General features: G+C 36.5%; 11 protein-coding genes across 11 annotated transcripts; 5 read left to right on the forward strand and 6 right to left on the reverse strand.

The window, feature by feature from the left end:
• Positions 1-33: 33 nt before the first annotated feature.
• NESG_00521 (uncharacterized protein) lies at positions 34-708 on the forward strand (the record flags this gene model as incomplete). Its single annotated transcript, XM_053048172.1, has 1 exon — positions 34-708. One exon carries the CDS (start codon positions 34-36, stop codon positions 706-708), a length of 675 nt encoding a protein of 224 aa, XP_052905997.1.
• Positions 709-1,214: 506 nt separating this feature from the next.
• Positions 1,215-1,556, forward strand: NESG_00522 (uncharacterized protein; the record flags this gene model as incomplete). The annotated part of the gene is made up of 1 exon (XM_053048173.1): positions 1,215-1,556. The coding sequence occupies one exon, from the start codon at positions 1,215-1,217 to the stop codon at positions 1,554-1,556; it is 342 nt and encodes a 113-aa protein (XP_052905998.1).
• Positions 1,557-1,681: 125 nt separating this feature from the next.
• Positions 1,682-2,104, reverse strand: NESG_00523 (uncharacterized protein; the record flags this gene model as incomplete). Its single annotated transcript, XM_053048174.1, has 1 exon — positions 1,682-2,104. One exon carries the CDS (start codon positions 2,102-2,104, stop codon positions 1,682-1,684), a length of 423 nt encoding a protein of 140 aa, XP_052905999.1.
• An 853-nt stretch (positions 2,105-2,957) lies between these two features.
• Positions 2,958-5,654, reverse strand: NESG_00524 (uncharacterized protein; the record flags this gene model as incomplete). Its single annotated transcript, XM_053048175.1, has 1 exon — positions 2,958-5,654. The coding sequence occupies one exon, from the start codon at positions 5,652-5,654 to the stop codon at positions 2,958-2,960; it is 2,697 nt and encodes an 898-aa protein (XP_052906000.1).
• A 753-nt stretch (positions 5,655-6,407) lies between these two features.
• Positions 6,408-7,115, forward strand: NESG_00525 (uncharacterized protein; the record flags this gene model as incomplete). Its single annotated transcript, XM_053048176.1, has 1 exon — positions 6,408-7,115. The coding sequence occupies one exon, from the start codon at positions 6,408-6,410 to the stop codon at positions 7,113-7,115; it is 708 nt and encodes a 235-aa protein (XP_052906001.1).
• Positions 7,116-7,586: 471 nt separating this feature from the next.
• On the reverse strand, positions 7,587-9,935 carry NESG_00526 (uncharacterized protein; the record flags this gene model as incomplete). Its single annotated transcript, XM_053048177.1, has 1 exon — positions 7,587-9,935. The coding sequence occupies one exon, from the start codon at positions 9,933-9,935 to the stop codon at positions 7,587-7,589; it is 2,349 nt and encodes a 782-aa protein (XP_052906002.1).
• Positions 9,936-10,961: 1,026 nt separating this feature from the next.
• NESG_00527 (uncharacterized protein) lies at positions 10,962-11,969 on the forward strand (the record flags this gene model as incomplete). The annotated part of the gene is made up of 1 exon (XM_053048178.1): positions 10,962-11,969. One exon carries the CDS (start codon positions 10,962-10,964, stop codon positions 11,967-11,969), a length of 1,008 nt encoding a protein of 335 aa, XP_052906003.1.
• A 776-nt stretch (positions 11,970-12,745) lies between these two features.
• Positions 12,746-12,997, forward strand: NESG_00528 (uncharacterized protein; the record flags this gene model as incomplete). Its single annotated transcript, XM_053048179.1, has 1 exon — positions 12,746-12,997. The coding sequence occupies one exon, from the start codon at positions 12,746-12,748 to the stop codon at positions 12,995-12,997; it is 252 nt and encodes an 83-aa protein (XP_052906004.1).
• Positions 12,998-13,093: 96 nt separating this feature from the next.
• NESG_00529 (uncharacterized protein) lies at positions 13,094-14,176 on the reverse strand (the record flags this gene model as incomplete). Its single annotated transcript, XM_053048180.1, has 1 exon — positions 13,094-14,176. One exon carries the CDS (start codon positions 14,174-14,176, stop codon positions 13,094-13,096), a length of 1,083 nt encoding a protein of 360 aa, XP_052906005.1.
• Positions 14,177-14,659: 483 nt separating this feature from the next.
• On the reverse strand, positions 14,660-17,437 carry NESG_00530 (uncharacterized protein; the record flags this gene model as incomplete). Its single annotated transcript, XM_053048181.1, has 1 exon — positions 14,660-17,437. The coding sequence occupies one exon, from the start codon at positions 17,435-17,437 to the stop codon at positions 14,660-14,662; it is 2,778 nt and encodes a 925-aa protein (XP_052906006.1).
• Positions 17,438-18,323: 886 nt separating this feature from the next.
• Positions 18,324-21,050, reverse strand: NESG_00531 (uncharacterized protein; the record flags this gene model as incomplete). The annotated part of the gene is made up of 1 exon (XM_053048182.1): positions 18,324-21,050. The coding sequence occupies one exon, from the start codon at positions 21,048-21,050 to the stop codon at positions 18,324-18,326; it is 2,727 nt and encodes a 908-aa protein (XP_052906007.1).
• Positions 21,051-22,326: the final 1,276 nt, after the last annotated feature.

A 22,326-nucleotide genomic window follows, 5' to 3' on the forward strand; every position in this document is an offset into this window, starting at 1 on the left:
TCCATATTTTTATTTTTCACTTTTTTTTAGCCTATGGACCTGCAACAGAATATTTACTGGCATAAAAAAGGAATAAAGATTGAATTTGATCAAATAAGCAGTGAAGAAGTGTGCGCCCCTGATGTATCCAATATATTTGCGCCTGGCCCAAGGATTAATCCTCCATTTTCCGTTGAAATATTATCGCATAAGTTTAATTATATAAAAAACGATAATACGACGTACATTATAAGAATATCCGCAGATAACCACAGTTGGACAATAATTAAAGAGTTCACAGATATCCTGGAACTAATATCCTTGGTAAATGAGCACACAGATATCCTGGCTAAGCTAAAAATGAAAGGGTTTAAGTCAATTGACCCAAAGACATACCCAAGACGCAATGACTTAATTAAGTTCATAATACGCGTTCTACTAGATAACTCATATAAATTCATACAACAATTCATCCTGACAAATATCTGCACAGGAGACATAAGATTCAGTGAAGATAAAATAAGCCTAGTAGAAGCAGGCTGGTTTAAATGGAAGGGAAGGAGTTTTGTTAAACTGAATAATTTAATATTCGAGATAGTACATGATACTGTAAGATATATCAACAAAGACAGTATAATAATCAGTGATAATACAGTTATGATAAATAATAGGAAGTTAGTAGCACTAGATGATATAAGTATAAAGATATTAAGGGAGTGGATATGGTAATATTAATATTAAGAAATTGTTAGTAGTAGTAGTGTAGTAGCAATAGTATGAAGAAATTGTTAGTAGTAGTATTAGTGTAGTAGTATACAGTAGTATTAGTGTAGTAGTATGAAAGAATTAGTAGCAGTAGTAGTGTAGTAGTAATATGAAAGAATTAGTAGCAGTAGTAGTGTAGTAATATTATGCTAGTAGTAGTATTATTAATCTAGTACCCTAGTCTACTAGTACACTATTATTCTGGCAGTGTCTTGTTCTTATTTCTTGGTAATATTTTATTTTTGGGATTTATTTATAGATATATTATTCTATTGGAGTATAATTAATTAGTTACTTTTAGGGAATAAAAGGTAAAGACTTATGTGTGCATATACATGTCATATTGTTGTATTTTTAGTGAAATTTAGTGGAATTGCTGTGATTCATTGGGGTATATTATAGGGTGTGTTACAGTAGTATGTGGTTCATTAGGGTGTTCTATGCTATAATATTGTGCAATTTGTCTTTTTATGGTGATTATTACGGGTTTATATGGACTATTGCAATGTACTATGGAATATTACAGTGAGTATAGTATATTTATAATGCACTATATCATATCACAGTGTATCACAGCGTATCATAGTAGATTTTCACATATTATAGTATATCACAGTGCATTACAGTGTATTATAGTAGATTTCTATATATCACAGTGTATCACAGTGCATTACAGTGTATTCCCACATATCACAGTATATTACAGTATATCACAGTGCATTCCACTATACTATGCACCTGTGCACTATTGTATACAACTATGTATAGTACTAATATATTATATAGTGCATGATTATGGTTCGCCTGAATAAATAGCTATTACTCTATTATAACGTAAATATAAGGTGTACAGTGCAATATTGTTTATTATATGGATACTATGATGAATATACCCTGCTACTATGTCCTATATTTATAATAGTATTATACCCCTATACTACTGCCTTATTTCTTTTAGTTTGCCGTATAGGAATGTACAGAACCTTTGTAGTTTTATTATTTCTGTGTTTATCTCTTTATTTGTCATTATATTTGCATCTTTCTGTTGCTTCTTTACGCCTAATTGATATCCTCTTATCTCTTTTATCTTTATTAGATAGTTATTTAAGCAGTTATTTAATGATTCATTAACTGTAATGTACTTTCTGCCTATTTCTTTATTGCAGATGCACCTTATACTAGAGTATGAACAAGAGACACCTTCTATTTCTATTGAAGTAACTGACGTGTCAATGATTGTATTTGGGACTTCTGTGAATAAAAGAGATTCTTCTACTCTCTCCAATAGAAAGAAAGAATCTGAAATTATTGTATTACAGGACACGCATTGAAAGGCAATTGGATTCTTTTGTTCTTCCATTGGTCTTTCCGAAATAAAAAAATAAATATTTCTAGTACAGAGAGGTAATTATATACTATACTGCAGGATGGTTATATCTTATGAGATTTGGGTTATATGATATACTATTATAGGTAGTAATGTATATTTAATCTTATGGGTTATTATATATGCTATGATAGGTCTTGCAAGATAGAGATATACATATCTAAAGAATATATAACTGTAGAGGAATATGCAGTATCTTATTGTATGCACCGTATAATGACTAGTACATTCTCTATTGTTGGTTTATTTTTATCCTGATAACCTGAAAGAATATACAAGTGAAATTGCCAGATTATTAGGCCAGTTAAAGAAAGGAGAAGGTGTTTCCCCTTCAAACTCATAGAGGTTTAAACTTATCAAGACTTGAATAAAGGCACTTTATAAATGATACTTCTTAAGAAATCAACTTATCTTATATTACTGTAGTAAAATGCCACATTATTACTCTGTGCCTACGAGAGTTCTTTAACTCTCACCCTCAGAAGATTCTTCGTATATTAGAAGACTGCTAATTGTATGAGAGTATTAAAATAAGCAGTGCATGACAACAGTAAGAAATATATTCACCAAATGACAAAAATACACAGACAATAAAGGCACCTACCAAGTAATAAAGATAAATCTCACATATTAACCACCCCTATCTGCTAGTATCCCCTGAATATCCCCGAATATACTTTCCCCTTTATGCTTTCACATTATAAAATACGGGGAAGCACTAGCTAAAACTCTTCAGAAATAATTTAAAGAGAAGCTTTTATTGAACTCACTAAAAATCCTCACTGAAAGAAATATTTAAGTAGATGGAGTTCATGGAGTGATTTATTTATCTTCCATGCGAGGGTGCACTGTGGTATTCATTTTGAAGTGTGGCTATAATTCTGCTGAACTTACTGGTGGATTCTTCATCACTGCACAGAAGATCCTTCAGTTTTTTGAGAGTTTGAAGAGCAAGTTCGCATGCTGGACCTTCTTTAATATACCTATTGCATGAGACTGAAATATGGTGGAAATCATGGATAGCATGGAAGTTTGTCTTAATTAGCTTTGTATTCGGGTTCTTCTCAGCACAAAGATATACGAGCCATATATAGTGCATACGGCTTATCATTTTGTCTTTCTTGCTGGGATATGCTTGCTCTAAGAGATCATCAATTATATCAGAATATTTCATGCTTTCATTTTTAAATATGTGCTTGCAAATGTGCCCATTAATTGAGCCTGTTAGTAATGGTTCAAATCTTGTCCCATGCAATTGTAAATTGTTCATGCAGTACACTATCCATGACATAATAATAGATATATCACAGTTTAGTATATGCTCACTGATGTGCCTGCCTTCTAAGTACAGAGCCAGTGTTTTATGTCTTTCCTCTGACAGTTGTATCCTTGGGTAGTTGAGATTCCTGCTGGGCTCAGAATCCCACCCTGCAAAAATAATTGGGGGAAGTATTTCCATCTGAATATTGCGGTTATTTAGTTCTGTGCTTCCTACTAGGTTGGAGGTAAATCTAACAAGAGGGTGATCTGGGGATAGGGGTTGATTTAAACTGTTTATGCTGGAAAATGTGACTAATTCCTTCTTGTAACTGAAATCACTGATTTTCCTTATTATCATTAGTCTATTCATATCTGTGAAGTTATTCTCAATGGTCTTGCGCACTTGTTCCTTTGTAAACTCATCATTCTTCTCAGGCCCACTAATCTTTCGGATTTCATTGTCAGCGTATACGGAAAACAAGTTTTCAAGGAATGTTGTTCTATTTCTGCAGGAGTCTGCTATTTCATTCATTCTTTCTATCTGTTCATTTGTACCCTTTATATCTGCAGGTATTACTTCAATAGTGCTGTGCATATTTGTTATAGTTAAGAGTACTAGGTTCTTAATGGAGTTGTGCTCAAATACTATAGAAATATTTCCTATTACATCGTGTCTTCCATCTGGATATTCTATGTTTTCAAGATCAGAGAAGGCTATTTGCACATTATCTGTCTTAGCTAGGCGTGTAAATAACTCTTTTGTGTAATTCTTTATATTATCCCATATTTCTTCTTCTAATTTCTCTTTTTGCTCCTTTAAACTCTTTGCAAAGCCAATTATTATGTCTTTTTCATCACTAGATGCATTTACTATTTCAGAAATGACCATGAGCATATTAAGAAGGCCTGTGTCTAGCTCGTTCCCTTTCATGCAATATGCGACATTCTGGTTGTATAAGTCTGAAATAAGTGCGCACCACTTTCTCTGTACTTTAGTCTTTTTTATGTCAAGTGGCTGGTTTTCTGGAGAGAAGAATTCTTTAAGTTCTTCAGAGACATCTCCCATGTGATCTGTCCGATACATTCCCTCTGCTGGGTCATATGCCAGACAGCAGAAAAAGGAAAGAAACATGCACTCCACACAGTTACTGTAGTCTTCTAAATGGTTAGTAGAAAATGAGGTTGTTTCTCGGTTGTACCAAGGAATAGATGTGTATGCAGGGATCTGTGTGCTGTCTATAAATGGGAAAACCTTGTTCATATTTATGATCTCCTGTGTATCCTTCATTAAGGCAATGCACTGTGTTTCTGTTGCTGTACTAGCAGACGTAAACAGTCTGTCGTATACAAAGTCATCTTTACTTGGTGCTTCTGTCTTTGGTGCATACTTCTCTGTCATTGTGTGCACAATTTGTATAAACTCTTTTGCAGTCTCTTCTGTGTCTATGAACCCGAATATGTACGACTGTATTAGGAACTTAGGACTATCCAGGAACTTTCCAGAGATAACCTCCTCTTTTGTGCACTTGTCCACCATTATGTTTAATATCTCGGAATTAGTTGAGTTTTCCTTGAAGAAACTGATCATTTGTCTAACTTTCTTTTGGGAGAACATTTCTATTTCTTTTGTTACAGGATTCATCCATGGGATTTTCATGGGAACGCTGAAGTATAATTTAATTCGGTCCAATTCATATACTTCTAGTATTATGTTAGTGGCTCTAATGGGAATATTTACTCCTTCTGAAAAAAGAAGCAGCATAGCCAGAATATGCAGTGCATGCTTCTCTGTTGTCTCAGCCCGAAGGAATTGAATAAAGGACTGATTCCCTCGTGTCTCTATGGTTATTTCTCTAGTGGGGGATGGAAACAGCTCAATCAGATGATTATGGTACTTTTCAGTGTACATATCCATCTTATTAGTGGACTGTGTTTTGTATGCTCTGTCTCTTTGCGTGCTTCTGGTGTATTTATAGTTCGGGTATGCGCCAAACTCGCTTATATCCTCCTGCACAGAGTACTCTATGTCAATCTGCGGGGCAAAAAATCTTTTGTTGTACATGCACTGCATCTTATGATAAATTAATCCACGCAGAAAGTTAAGGGGCCCATCCGGGTTTACTTTAACCTGTGAAGAATTCGCTGAAATTTCAAATTGCAGAATTGACTCTACTTCATCCAGTGATACATCTGTTTTGCAGATATTCATAAGTAGAATCCCAATTGGGATAACTTTCTTGATCCAAATGATGAAAGAGCCCATTTTTTTATAATAAAATAAATGATTTTTCAATATATAGTAGGAAGTACTTTCTTAGCACTAATTACAAGATACTTCTATTAATTATCTGTATACGGGCTTATTAAAAACCTTATATTAATATTATTAGATATAACCCGTATATGAATATTGTTGTTTTGTTCTCTGTGGTCAGTAGAGTTTTATAAGCATCCTCTCTAATAGGATTTTAATCAAATATAACTTTCATTAAAAATGCATATAGTAGTGTATAAAGTGCAGCCCGCACTGCAATTAGTCTAGGAATAGTGAATTTGTCAATAACAACTAATAATGGTGTTTTCTTACACAACACAGCATAAATTAATTAGTTCGTTTATTTTGATAAATGTGAAAATTAAACTAAAGATCAGAACATTTAAAGAGCTGAGTTCTAAAATAAGTGCTAAAGTTTAACAATAACTCCTTAAGAAAACAAATATGAGTCAATAGAAATGCATCTTTTAATTGAAAAGTACTCATTGAATTGAAGTGTGTATTTTTTCTAACTAGTCTTATTATGTATTAGCAAGAACAGTTTGTCTTTGCATGTGATGTGTATATTTCTTTATAATTGGATAGTTTAGATAGAAGTGTGGCAATGCTTGTATTTAGTGTATTCTTGCTGTAAATGGACAATTACCAAAAAGATAATCTTCTTGCCAAGGGAAGGTCAATACTTAAGTATTTTAAGCCATAGTACGTTAACTCTTAATAATAATTTTTTTATTATAATTTATGCCCGTCTCAGAGGAAAGAATACTCTTCTGGTCTGAAATTATTGAAGAAAACGAAATACAAGAAGGACTTGATCAGACATTTCTAAATGACTTAGAGGCCTCTATATCAGATAATGACGCCGTTTTATTTGCACTATTGATTGATTCTCTTCCTTTGCTTAACTGCCCAGTCATTGCAGTTGACACTTTGTTGTCTTTGATGAATGATCCTTCCACTATGTCACTGTACTCTCTGAAAGGGCTGCTGTTGCTCTACATGGAGTACAATATAGATATAGACATGATTCAGTTGCTGTATAACATGATAGACTCCAGGATAACTAATGATAATATTGACTTGCTGCTGCTTTTAACAGAAGACATTCTGAACATAAACAACATAAGCATAAGCAGCATTAATATGTGCATTAAAAGGCTTTTGTACGTCTATGTAAGAAGTGATGTAAGCGTGCTGTACAGAGTGCTAAACGTAGTAAGCATGATCTACAACAGATACAAGCTAAATACAGTAAAGAAGGGAGGAAAGGACTATGATATAAATGTAAAACTAACAGACAGAGGGATAGATTTGTATTTATACGAGCTAGACCTGCTAAAAGACAATCCTATATTAAATGTGTATGTAAGGGAGATAAAGCAGAATAAAATAGTAAAAATATCAGAGAAAGAGGTAGAAGACAGAGTGTTACTGCTAATGAGGGAATAACTCTGCTAGGGTGATTAATAAACTAGTCTTATAAGAATTTGAATATGTAAGATTGGAAATCAATATAAAGGCACCTACTTGGTTCGCAGATAAAGGTATTTAAGCTGTATAAAGGATGTGATCTCTTTTTGGCATATTCTATTATATGCCTTCAGTCAATTTTCCAGGCACCATTTAAAAATCCAACCATCGATTCGAACTTGCATACAAAAATTCCTTGTGCCTAGACATAGGTACATAATATTAACAAGCACTGACAAATGAGAGTACATGGAATTTGTGTGCTTTGTTTGAGATATTCTGGATGGGGCTGCATGGCTTATGGGGTTTGCAGTGAGAAACCCAAAATAAACAGAAAAAGCACTGCACAGCAAAATATTTAAGAAGAATGCATCTTTAGCACTTTGCAAAGGCAGCGCATAACTAATCTGAACTATCATTTGTTTCTGTTTATTATCTGAGGTATTATAATTATCTTTTGTTCTTAGTCTTATCCTTATATTTACTAACTATCTCTTCTATTATGTCTATTCCCTCTTTCTCTTCCTTTCTTTTCACTCTTCTTTTTTTCACTTTCTCTAATATCCTCCCCATCTCTTCTACTCTGTAAGTATTCTCTCTTATGTATTTCTCTATTTCTTCTATTGCAAATTTAGTGTCTTCTTCTGCGATGCTTGTTTTTCCGATAAATCTATCTACTATGCTCTTGTCATTCCCATTCACATATCTTATTAATAGGTTGTCGTAATTGCAGTTATAAATATACCCGTATTTTACCAATGCTCTTATGACGCTGCTGTTATTCGTGGTCTGTGCGTAGTTGTAGTAGTTTTGGTTAGAGTGCGATATAAATAAGTAAGCAAGCGATTCGTTGCTGTAGAGGCCGCTATTATTCAGTATGCTGTCAGATATAGTTTTGTACTCCGGTATATCGTACAGTATATTAACAATAGACAGAATAAGTATGTTGTACGTGTTGTACTCATGGATGTCGTGCTGGATTGAGTGGAGAAGAAGGGCATAGAATGAGGATGGGTTATTTTGGTAGTATATGTCAAGGGCTACGATGTTGTATAGGTATCGAATAGAAAGGCACGACAGCGAGGAAGAGTTAATAAGCGTATAGTATGCTGTGGTGCATACATTACTGTATCTTCTATTAATGCTTGCAGTACTTTCAGGGGTTTTCTCCTTTCTGCTGTTACTGGTGTAGTCCATTCTCATTAGCAGAAAGAGGCCTTTTATTGCAGACTCAATCTGCTCATTATTTGTCTGCTGGAATATTGAGAAAAGCTTTTCTATTGTGCTTTCGTGTGGGCTGTATGGAAGGTCTTCTGTGTGGTACACATATATCGTATGGAGAAGCTCTATTGCTAAATAAAGCAGGTGTGACCTATCCTCGTCGATGCTTGCCAGGACTGAGTCTATTGACTGCAGTATTTGCTGTGTGTGCGTCTGTATATATTCGTATGATATGCCGTGCTGTATTGAAAGAACAAGAATTGACATCGATATGGGCAGTTCGTGCGTGTCCAAGCAGGACTGGTTTGCTAGAAGTATGCTTACTGCATGCTCTACATAATGACTGTAAAAAGAAGATGAAATTCTAAACCTACAACGCATTAAATACAGCACTAGATATAGAGAGGACTCAGAGTGGTAGTTTCCATTGTAGTGCCGAGTAGGAGAGCCATTTTGGCTGTTTATATCTCCTTTTTCTGCATTCTTGCAGTGACTGTTGTTCTGGGCTATCAGTTCCTGAAGGGTTGTTGCATTCTGGTCAAGTAGATCCTTTATAATGCCTGCGGATATTTCCTGGATTCTGGCTGGGTCCCCATAAAGAAACTCCTTGCCTTCCATCTCTGTCGGGTGAATTTTACTGAGGAGGATTCTCAGGACAGAGTGGAGGTGCTGCGGCGTATTAGGAGGGGTTATTTGAAGAAGCTGCCGGAGATAGTGCATAAACTCAATCTGCACTCCTTCATCGCTTTCATGTGCTCTACTATAGATGCCATCAAGCGACTCAGTGAATATGCTGAATTCCTCGTATACGTCTGTGTACTTTGTAAGAAGTATCAGTGCCATCTTAATCTGTATAAGAAGTGCTGCTCTTACATTATTGTTGTTCTTGAGGCTGGCATTCTCTGTGTGCAGCTGTGGCTTGCTGGATATGCAGAAGAGACCTTTTGTAAAGTGCCCTATGTTCTCTTCAAAGTAGTCTGGTATATCATGTATAAGTATATGGTAGATTATTGTGTACACGTGGGTGTATATATCTATTGGAATCATATTTGTATCTATAATGTACTGAACTATCTTGTAGAAAGGGTTCTGCACGTGGGATAGCAGCTGGATGATTTCTGTGTACAGCCAGTCTGACTTGTGCAGTGTGGCATATTTCTGCGTGTATCTTGCAAGTACATTAAGCACTTTTATTGTTGCCAAGACGTTTTCTGTGTCTATCTGCAGTATTGGTAGAATATCAGATAAGACAACAGTATCTGCTAGCGAAGAGACTGATTCATACAGCAGCCTATCAGTTGTGTTGTTATCTGGTGAGATATTATTAACAATTGTGACAAAAATTGATGGAAACATGGATCTGTCTGTGTGCGGTGCACTCTTAGCAAGGACAAGGGAGTGCCTTAGAAAAAGAGAAGAGATTTCCTTTACCTTTGGGGATGCAGACTGGAGATTATGCAGGAATGCATTTATCTCTGGCATCTCGCCATTTATTTCTCTTGAAAGCTCTTCTGCTCTTTTTCTTTTTGCTGGGTCCATATAGGACTGAATTAGTTCGTGTACTTCGCTTTCTCTCATGCATAAAAAAAATTATTCCATTTTATGGGAGGCTTTGTCAAATTAGTAGATGCTGCAGGATACTAAAGCATCAAAGTGGATGGTCTGTGCGCCTGCTGGGCACACATGCTACTGCTGTGTCTATAGATGCTTTCTTCTTACAAATATGCGGAAGGCTGAAAAGGCAGCTATTTATTAAAAATTTTCCTCTTTTAGTGCTTAATATACCTTAAACACTTTGCTATCTGCTTTTTGCGAAATACAGAGGATTTCATTGCATATTCTATCTTTAATGGACTGTAACTGTGAGTATATAGAGCCTGTTGTAATATGAACTTCATTATATTTAATTGCATGCTATGCTGTATATACACCATTTTGCACTTTATTTGCAGATTACTGAAGCCTCTGTAAGATATTACTGCAGCCTGAATACATAGACTGGAATTAAAGCTATTTAAGAAGTTCAAGTTTTAAAAAATGTTAGTCATCCCTGTAAGTCTAGACTTCTTAAAGACAATTATTTAGGATATATCCATTTGTCTCTTCCTTTCCTGATGTAAATTATTGTATGTGCCAACAGGATATCAATCTTCTTGTTTGCAGGCAGCTGGCTTAGAAAGACCTATCTATATAAACACTAGAACCTTCTATACTGCATAACCCTAAATTTTCTTGAAATATTTATGTGGCCTAAAATAGACAGCATGCTTTTATAAATGTCTAGGCTTATATGCATAGAACAAGTAAAATATTCAAAAAGTAGTCATATATTATTTACAGCCATTTAGCAGTATGCTATTGAAGAAGTTCTGCAGAATATATTTCTATATGCCATTTTACAGTGTTTACATGCATGCATATAAATGCATTCTTATTAGTGTATGGCACTACTTAAAGCTCTGCACTATTATTATACTTGGGAAATCTTCTAGAATAACCAAGCTATAGGCTAGCTGATATTGCACACTTAGCACTTTAGGTGCATTGGATGATTCTGCTGTTTCATAGCTTTGCCTCTTTGAAGGCTTTTTGTGTGGTTTCATTATGAAACATTCTATAAAGCCATTCAGCACCATAGTAAACATGAAGATAATTATAATGCTTGTCCTGTTAGCAGTGGTTGCAGGCACAAAAGAAGGCATAGACCTCTCACTTTGCTCGGACGACAGGACATATTGCTATGACCACATCCATGGAATGATTAGGCATGTGGGCTCAGATTCAATTGCCCCTCCATTTGGTGTTAGCACACAGACAAATGACACATATGGCGGGGTGGCTGTTTATTCAGACACAAATCCAAAAGTAACAAACTCTTTTAGCTCGCTCTCAGTCGTGCCGGCTGTAAAATACAAGTACAGCATGGGGAATAAAATGGTAGCTGCACCCGAGTGCGGTCTGGAGCACTCTGCCGCCGAGTGCAAAGTTGTGTCTATTGGGGCAGCCACACCCACAGTAAGCAAAGCAGTTGTTGCAGGACAGCCATACCTTGTGTCCACTCCGTCTATCTCTGCGCCAGTGGAGGAGATGAAAGTGCCTCCTGCCATAGTGAGCATCCCAGAGACAGAAAGCTCTCTTGCTGTGGACCCTTGTGACGAAGCGCCTATTGTGACACACACGCCCACTAAAGTCTGCTACAGCAAGCCGCAGAAGAAATATTTGACTGTAAACTGCTGCAAGACCACAAGAATTCCCATCAAGGAGAAGAAAACAAAAATTCCATGCATTTGTGCAGATGGAACGCCAGCAGCGCGGGTTATTCCAGAAAAAGAGCCTCAGCTAGAAGTGGCCTCTGGAAATATAGCTATCGCAGATACAGCAGTTACAGCTACAACCTCTGCTGCACACATAACACCAGCAATACAAATTCCCGTGCAGACGGTGAGCCCCCAAGTACCTCAGCTAGAAAATGCCCATGCGTATATGAATTGGGCGTTGAACCCACAGAACCGATCAAGCCTGATCCGCACTCCGCTAAACACTTCGGAAGAAGACAAATTAATAGTGGAGCAGGATAGAAATTATATTATAAGAGCATCTCGCCAATTGTAGGCCAAATAAGCGCAGTTATTTCGTAATAGAATGCATACTATTTTGTAAAAATAACATTCAGATTGCAGTTAACTAATCAGCTATAGAGCAGCTTGCATTCCTAAAACATGCCACTGATAAGATCGAATATTTATTAAAAACTCGAATTTCTTAATAGTGTTAGCTTTAATTCAATTTTATATGTTTTGCCAAGCTATACTGTGAATAATTATTCTTTCTGTGTGTGCCATAGTGCACTAATTTTATTTTGCATACTTATGGCATCATAAACAAAGATTATGTGGTTGATGTGCACCATAGGACTTATATTGAATTTTTATGTATTTTTCTATGGCAACCCCTCCCCAGCTGCCTACACCAAAGTCATAAAATTTTGGATAAGCCAATGTCTTTGAAAGAGTTTATAGAAATTTGCAGAAAATTCACTGTGTTTTTGCTCTATATACTTCCCTGGATTGCAGTCTCTTTTTTTTCTTGTGAACTCACTCTTACAATTATATAAATAACTCAATGTTCATTTTTTTCCTATCTTTTATAACTATCTTCATATTTTATTTTCACAATAAACAATTACAAATATGGCTTTGTTGTTTTTGATTATTTCGTATATTAATTGTTGTTTTTTCTACATACAATATAAAAACACTATTCTGCAGTTTTATAGTGCAGCATATTTTGAGAGGCAGTGCACCAGCCCACTGCCATAATAGAAGTCTATGCAGAGCTGTGTGTAAATAAAGAAAAGCGTTGGTATACCAAATTTATTTGTGACGGACATGCACACAGTAAAGAAGCACTCAGACGGACACAGCAGCACGCCCACAACACAGACCATTCAATATGCAGCCATTCTGTGCTGTGCGCAGCCCGGGGCAGCAGGCGCTCACAAGTCCATGTGTAGAACCTCCGCTGCGCCACGGTGTCTGCGCAGCCACTGTCTACTTTCTGTGCACGCCTGCTTGCTCCACTTGAGTGGCCTGGGTCTGGTACTTCTCTTTCTGTCTTTTGAAGAGCACGTTGTCTGCTAGCTCGTCTCCAGAAGAAAGGCTGCGCGACTCAAAAGAGGACTCGTCCTGTCCTGGAAGAGAGAGCGCCTCTTCTTTGGGCACTGCCTGTCTTTCTGGTTAGACCTCCTCCGACTGCTCGCTGGAGTCCTCCAAGGCGCTGTCGCAGTACGCTTCACTGTGTGCGTATGGGGCTGGGCTCTTAGCAGGCGTGTCCTCAGAAGGGAGGTCTATCCGGAGCAGCTCTGCAGCGATGACGTACTTAATGTACTTCAGTACCTCGCAAACAAAGCCTATTGCAGTTTCTGACATTGTGTGCTTTTTGTTCTCTACAAACACGCTTGCATGCACACTGTTGCACAGCGAAACGTATGCCAGAAGAGCAGGCCTGCAGAGAGCCAGGCGCTCTTTCATGGTCTCAAGAGGTGCCAGAGCCTCAGACACAAGGTAGTTTGCAGCTGTTTCGTTCATCAGAGCACGGTGCTCTGGGTGGCCCTGGCTTATGCTGTGGAACTTCTCGCTGGAGAGTAGAAGGTCGTCTGTGAGAGAGAAACCCTTTTGGGAGAGAGTGAAGAAGAGGATTACAGGAAGATACGCAACATCGCCCATTGCTTCTGTGTCCTGTGCAATCTTCTCGATCTCTCGCATAAAGGACACAAGCGTGTGCAGCTCTGCGTGCTCCTTCTCTGTCTGTGTTTTTTTAGTTTGCACTTCTTCTGCCTGTGTGTCCGGCTCTCCCACTAGTAGAGAGTTTGCAGCATTAGAAGCATTAGCAGGAGAGTTTGCATCAGCAGAAGGCTCTAGCGGCAACTCGCGCTCTAAAGCTGTGCTTTGTGCAGATGAGCCCTCTGTGGATGCAGGCTGCTCTGCAGGCGCAGACCCCTCATCCAGACCATATGTTCCTGGGTATACAGGCGTGTCTACCGCACTTTCTAGAGCACTCTTTGTGATTTTCTGCTTCTTTTTTGTGCTTTGGGCTATGTCTGTCTCTTGCGTGGCCTGCATGGGGAGTGTGCCTGTGCAGAGAGAAGATGTCTCAACCAGTCCTCCCTTGCGAAGTGTCTCTTCACAGGGCAAAGGGCTCTCTGCGGCATCAGAAACCTTTGCTTTGCTTTTGAATGCGCCAAGGAAAAATCTTTTCATACGCCCTGCAATGGATGTGCTTTTCTTCTGAGTTTTCGAGTGGTCTTTCTTTGCAAGCATTTTTTCTGCACATCACAAATAGAACCTAATTATACACACTAGGTGATAAACAAACAATTGTGCCTAAGCCCGGCAAATAGATTAAAAAGTGGATTCAATACTAGGGCACTCTCTTTATGCAAGACATACATATAGCCGTGTGACTTGGATTGGATTTGATCTTTCTTGTGCGCGTGTGACCTCTTGTGTGCACCAGTATAACCACACCAGCCCATCTCCTTTGGTTAAAGGGTCTTCAAACTTAGTGTTTTTTCGATTTTCCCTGTTCTTTGCCAATTTTATTTAAAAAACCTCTCCACATCTATACAGATGTTAACAAGTTTGAAAATATACGAAAAATACGAAAATAAAAATATAGAAAATATATATATATGAAGTAGAAGTTTTAGAAACATAAATTATTTATTGTCTAAGAATGAAATACGCAGAGACCTATGCAATCCACACTTGAAGGATCTAGTATATTACCTTCAAGTCAGCATATTATGCAGTGCATGTTCTCTTAGGATTCATTCTTGGCTTGCGACGCATTATCATTTTCCTTTTTTTTGCTGACTTTCTACGTTTGACAGTCATATGTCGATCTAGACACTTCAATATTCTATCTTTCTGTCTAGGATGTTTTTCAACTATTTTGGCAATGCACATTTTGTCACTACCCCAGTATATCTGAGCATATGCAGCCAGTACATTAGCTAGGTCAATGTCGGCACTACATCTGAGTAGAATAGAAACTATTTTGACCATAACTTTTATTGTTATGTCATCTCGGGGCATGCTGGATTTCTGTGTAGCTTTTCGTATTTCTTCCAAATTATCGTAGATATTTCCCCTCCTGCTGCTTATGCAAACAATTAAAAATAGCAAATTCTCTATACTAGACACTGGAGTGCTTATTAGTATATTGTTTAAATAGCGTTCTTTATCCAAAATAGTTCTTATATAATTTGGTGTGATGTACATTCGATTTAACAGGCAGTCCACCACACCATACTTAGTTGCACTGATATATTGAGTTGGCTGCATATAATGAAGACTAACTATCTTATCGCGATATTCAAGTTCTTCACTTTTAGCTATATATGGGTCAGCTATCACATACTCAGGCAGTGTATAACTCTCTATTTTTTTAATGTAATCAAAGAGAATGTGTTGAATGAAACTATTTTCTTTAAGTGATGTTTCTAACTCCTTTTTGACTTCTTCTCTTGCATTTGCTTTAGATTTATCCAGCCTTACAACCTTCTTTCCAATTTCTAAATGTGTTATGTCTGCATTAATTAAGTGCAATATTATGGGCTGTGCCTGGTTTTTATATGCATAGTAGATTTGCATGCTTCCATATAGATCAATTTCATTTCCATTAATATGTATCCCGAAAGATATGAAGCTTATAAAGATCTTTCTTTCTCTTTTTCTTTCAGATTCATCTGATTTATAATTATACCATTCTACCAATCCATCGCATGAAGTACACCGCTGGGAGAGAGAAGCAAATAGAGTTTCTGCGTATTCTTGTATGTCTTTAACAATCTGATCATTAGTAGTTCTACTCATTATCATTAGTAATAATTCGTCCTTAAAAGATTCGATTTTTTCTTTGTTTACTTCATTGTATTCTCCTGCGAGTTGTAAAATTGCTGTTAGCACGTTAAGAATCCCTCCAGCAAGAGCATTGTCATCATTTGATTCATTGAATCTCAGATCAGCACTACAACAATCTCTGACTATATTCTTCCATGCTTTCTGAACATCCATAGGTATCTCCTTTCCTGGAAGCAATTTAATACTTCCTAAAGGATTGATCCTATTTAAATTTTCTTCTACTCCAATTTCTCTATTTAAAATATAAATAGGCAAGGAAGATGGTATATTAGAAAAGAAATCCCTTACCGCGTTAGGGGAATTTTTCATATGGCCAACACTGTATATAACACAATCTGGATCGTATGCAAAGCAGCAAAACAGCCCAAGCAATGCAGATTCTACATCTGTTAAGAAGACATCTGTTGTTAGATACGTGTCATCACAAATTTGCACATCTACTGTTGTTCTAATAGGTGCATGCTCTGAATCTGTAAAGGGAAGCAGTCTCTTCTTTTTCGGAACCTCAATAGTACCTTCAAGTTCTTCTATTTTCCTCCAGTATTTAAGTTCATCTGAAAGTGAATCGCATTGCATAAAGCATCTCTTAAGGAACTTCTCACTAATGTCTTTTTGCCCATCTCTATTTTCCCTTTCACACTTTTTTATATGCTCATCCAGCATCGTGTATACTGTCCTATTAAAGCAAGCAGCGTCTTCTTTAGTTTCCAGATAGTAATATATGTATGATTGTATAAGCCAGCTCTTACTATCACAAAACTCATCTTCCCAAAATCCTATTTTTTCTTCCGTAGCCATAGAATCTTTTATACCAGATTGAACTAGTGAATTCATACGCAAGAAAAACTTAATAACCTGCTCAGATTTATATTGAAGAAGTTCACATCTTCTTTTCCTAAAATCGTCTTCTTGCATCTCAGAACAAGGAACAACTATTTCAAGGCTGAAGTTCTCTGCCTCATGGGCTCCGCCTTTCCATGCAAGATAAGGAATCTTGGTTTTATTATACTTAATGGACAGTGGTATATCCATCCCCTCTGTTCGAAGAAGCAATGCTGCAAGAATTGTATGTGCATGCTCTTTCACAAGATTGCTTTTCAAGAAAAGAGTAAACGAGTCCTTACAGTCTTCTTTGGGGTAAATGCTTATTGCATGATTAGGTGAAGGAAACATATTGATGAGGGTGGTGTAATATTCCTTTACTTCTTTTGGTACTTCACTACCATCCGAATAAGAGAAGTAAGCCTGGTCATTTGTAGGATCTCTTATAAACTGGTTATTATTTTTGCCAGATATATTATAATATGCATCTATATAAGTATTAAAAAATCTATGTGTATGCATATAGCCAGTCTTATTGTATATATACAATCCAAATGGACTTAGCGGGCCATATGGATTGACAACCCACTCTACATCCTCCTCTTCGTATACTAGCATTTGCTGCAGTTTCTCTGCGTCATTTCTCGTTAGCATTGCACAGACTTGTTGTATGCTGAAAACAAAAAGTGCAAAAAGCACTCTTATTGCCAGCCCTAAAAATCTTCTTCTAGCACCTTTTGATTCACTGTGCTTTTCTGCTATATGAAAGCACAATCTTGTTTTTCTCTCAACATATATATGTTTTTTAACTCTACTTTCTGTTTTGTTATCCATATCTAACTTAAATTAAACAAAATTTTTTAGATAGTATTTTAAAGATTGAACTGTGCAATTCGCAATTACTTTTGACAGCTAGCAAAGCTAAAAATAAAAATGTTGGTTTTTCTTGTCTTGAGGGTATGAAGCTTCCTTCCTGGGTCAGCAATGTAGGTTGATGCTGGTCATTGCCATACGAGTATTTTGACTGTAGACCAGCACACTACAAAGGACTCTGCTTGCATATGCGCCAGATATGCTGTCTTAGACTCTACTCTAGGACATCTTATTAGCACATGGGGAAATAACTAATTATCTCAATAAGACATACCCCTTGGTGGTGGTCTATAAATAGAGCACGAGAAATAAATTATATCTAAATTAGTATGACTAGATCTAATATTTCTAGGAGGAAAATCATCCTAGGGTATTATAAAATTATTTAGTTTTTTATGCTTTTCTTTAAGCTGTTTTAGAGCCTATGTATTTTTGTTATAAACTGCTCCAAAATACTAGATTGCGAATAAGCTAGAAAATGTCATGAAAATAAGCTATTAATAGATTTATTCTAAATATATCTTCATGTTTTATTTACTTATTGTGGTAAAAATCCCACTTTCATTAATTCCATGACCAAAGTTCATCAATGATAAATGAAACTTCCGGAAGATTCCTCGTATATCAGAGACTAACTATAAAATAGTAAGAACAATACTGAAAAAGCGGAACATGTCAGAAAGAAGAAATACATCCAACACTTACACAAAAGGTCAAAGCCGCCAAAGACATCCGCAGAATTACGATAATAAAACTTCCTTGACAACTAAACTCTCTATTCTAGACTATTATCTCCAGACTAGCTCGTCGCCCCCCTCCCCTTTTGAGAACATCACTTATATTTAGGCTATGGATTGGCAAAAAGCTTAAAACAAAACTCAACTGATCTCAAATATGATGCCATTCCATTATATTTTTCCATACTTTTTGGGTCATCCTCTGAGCAGAAAAGAGTCTTTCTTTCCTTTAAAACACTTAGGCATTTTTGTAATTCTTGTTTAGTTACCACTGTTCGAATATAAAGTGTGCTTTTTAAATAAACATTCGAGATTATAAGGCTGTAAATCTCCTTAATGAGTTCTGGCGAGAGCTTATATTCGCTTGCGCATGCATGGATTAACCAGCAAATATATGTATGGTTTAAAGTGGCTTCCTCCATATATTCTGTAATAACAGACTGAATTTTCACTAAGTTATCTATTCTCCCATCAGATATCATACGCTTAAATAGAAAATCCGAGGTTATGAAATATTTCGCATGATAAGTTTGATCATCGCAACCCGAAACTGCCCTAAGATAGTTGCATGTGGCTTTCACTGCAATGGATGCTAGAGATTCTATTATCGTATCATAAAAATACATTGATTTTTCGTCACCCCAAACAAAAATATGTTCAGATGGATAGTCTGATGGCGTGTACCCAAGTTTTGGGTAGCATTCTCGCCAGCCTGCAAGAATTGGTGAAAAAAAAATCAGCATGCGCCGGGTCACAGGATCATTAAGCGGAACACTTCCTAAAATATTTGCAGTAAGACGTGTTAAAGGGTTTGTTGGGGTGACTCCTTTAGCCACAGCACCAAACATAAAAAACTCCATAATATAGCTCTTTATGGCAGGTTTATAAATCTTTCTGTATAAGAATATTTTAGATACATTCCCAGACCCTTCCTGTAGCATTAGATTTATGTCTCTTCTAATATTTTGTAAGATACTAGAATAGTTTTTATCTGAAGTGTTTAACTCGACATCAATGTAGTGTGCAATAATATACCCTATATAGCAGTCTACCCTACTGTAAATATTTTTTACTTCTTCGCACCTTTCTTTAATTTGTGCAGAATTAGCATCTAAAAATGGAAGAAGAGAAAGATGCCCATGCCCATGGCTTATATTCAAAGAAATTCCATTACATACCCTATTAAAAGTGTAAGTAATTTTAATTTCAGCTAAAATATCTGACTTGCCACTTGATCTTTTTCCAAGTATCATGTTGTAACATAACACTTTCACATTCTTATTTAGCGACAAAGACTTAATAATTGATGCTATCTTATCTGTAATATAAGTTTTCTTCTCATCATCTAATTTTCTGCATTTACATGCATTCTCTATATAGTCAACTAATTTTAGTATTCCCTCCTTCTGTCCTGTTATTTCTGCTATAGCAAGAAATATATTTGAAATCCCAGCTATGAGTTCGTTTTTCTCTTTCTTGTAGTCGATCTTGTCATTCTTTAAGCAAGCAACAACTTTACTCCATTGTTTGTGCATTTCAAAGTCAGTAGTTTCTGTTGGCTTAGGATAGTCTTCAAAGAACTGTTTTAGCTCTTTACTTATTCCCTCCCCCATGTAGTCTGTCTCATACTTTCCTGTCTCTGGATTATATGCCAGGCAGCAGAACAGTCCAAGAAGGGCTGTTTCTACGCAGTTGCTATAGTATAAGGCTTGATCCTTCTCAAATCCAGATTTGTCTAGTTTACAACGCGGCACTCTAGTATACCGTGGCAGCTGACTATCATTGCAGAAAGGAAATCTGGCATTTTCATTTTTGGCCTTTAGAAAGCCACAGAACGATTCAATGTACTTTTTGTTTTCACTAAGTGTATCTTTCGCTAGGAAGAGCTCATCAAATATTCTGCCCTTTTTACCCTTCTTCTTAGTCTGCTCTGAATTCTCCTTTTCAGTTACTTGATCAACTAGTAGTTCATGCGCTGCTTCTACAAAGTTCTTGTAGTCTTCTTCTGTATCAATGAACTCATACATATACGTTTGTATAAGGAAGGCTGCACTGTTTAAAAATCTTCCACTTTCAAACTCTTCTTTTGTGGCTGGCATTGCAAACTCACCTCCTCTCTTTAGCAGCGGATTGTCTCTGTACCGTATGTAGAAGTTGACAATTTCAGCTGCTTCTTTTTGGTTTATTTTATCACTGTACTTATTTGTAACTGGGTCTATACCTGCTGTGTGCATTTCTACATCCACAAATACTTTCTCCTTGCATGTCTTACTTTTTATGACAAGCTTTTTTTTGTCTCCTTCTGTATGATCTACTGCTATTTTAACGTCAACACCCTCTGAAAGAAGAAGAAGTGCTGCAAGAATGTACTTTGTGTCTTTCTTAACGTGATCTGCTCTTAGGAAGTTTGTAAGTGCATTTGGCCTGCCTGCCTCAATGGAAAGGTCTCCGTCTATTGATGGAAACATCTTTATGAGCTGCGCGTGATAAGTGCTAAGATACTTGCCTTCTGGGGTTTTTGCATCCATGTCTTTGTGTACTCTATCATTCACTGGTGTTCTTGTAAAATCATACTCCTGTTCATTTCTACTTGATAGCCCCTTCTTAGTCAACGCATAGTCTGTGTCTATTTCAGAAGAATAAAACCGCTTGTTGTACATGTATCCGCTTTGGTGTCCAATATATCCACGCAGCAGATTCAATGGGCCCTTTGGGTTAATAATCACATCCTGCTTCTCACCGACCAAAGTCTCACTCACTGTCTTTATGTCTTCCACATTGATTCTTGCAAGAATACTCTGCAACATCACTAGGTTCAAAAGTAGCTTGCTGATCATTTTCTGTAAACCGAAAAAAGATTTCTTTCTTAGCGGTTTTAATTTCTTGCCTTTCATTACTCATAGCATCCGTTATTTCTATTTATAAATAAATCACTTTAGCTGCTTTCCTATAGGTCACTTGCATATATAATCGGCTAATACGCCGAGGCAGCTTTGTGTTTTAACTGGTCTAGTGATTTTATCCTGTATGCATACTAAAATAGCGAGTGTCCATCTTTATTCTATTCTTCTGTGCAGTAAACTGAAAAATAGAAAACACTCTGGCAAGCATTTTTATAAAAACATATTGAACTACCCAGTACAGACCTTATTTAATCGGTTCTTTGTGTATTTATTGTCTGATTTAGATATATTAATGTACTGTGTTTTTATAGCTTTTTGCTATGGATGAATGCTAAATTATTTCTTTACTCATTGCTAACACTAGAATTAATTTTTATAAAGAAAATCATTCTATAAATGAGAAGACTACTATCTCCTGGCTGGAATGTCTCTCTTTTGGACACATCATCTAGAATTTAAATAATTTTTTCTATCCATCATATATGAGATTCAAATGTCTTGGGCTGTCCTTAGTAGTATACCAGGCATATGGAAGAATTCCCTTTGAACAGATAATGGTCGCTCAGGATGAAAAAATGCTATCTGCATTCTAGCATCAGCGCGTACTCTAACTATATATACTGGTGATAATTAAATAGTTAGGCCCAAAGCTGCCAAATAGATTAAAAAGTGAATGCAATACTAGGGTAGCCCCTTTATGCAAGACATACATATATCCATGTGGCTTGGCCTGGATTTGATCTTTCTTGTGCGCGTGTGACCTCTTGTGTGCACCAGTATAACCACACCAGCCCATCTCCTTTGGTTAAAGGGTCTTCAAACTTAGTGTTTTTTCGATTTTCCCTGTTCTTTGCCAATTTTATTTAAAAAACCTCTCCACATCTATACAGATGTTAACAAGTTTGAAAATATACGAAAAATACGAAAATAAAAATATAGAAAATATATATATATGAAGTAGAAGTTTTAGAAACATAAATTATTTATTGTTTAAGAATGAAATACGCAAAGACCTATGCAATCCATACTTGAAGAAGCTAGTGTATTATCTTGAAATCAGCATATTATGCGGTGCATATTCTCTTAGGGTTAGCTGAATTTTCCTCTTCGAGATATTAGACTTAGTCATACTAAACTTGGGCATAATTTATTTCTCATCGTCTATATATAGTTTTGTACATGGAAATTGATTAATGCTTGTTGGCAGCAC

Source organism: Nematocida ausubeli (genome assembly GCF_000738915.1).
Source record: "Nematocida ausubeli strain ERTm6 chromosome Unknown supercont2.1, whole genome shotgun sequence".
Lineage (NCBI taxonomy): Eukaryota > Fungi > Microsporidia > Nematocida > Nematocida ausubeli.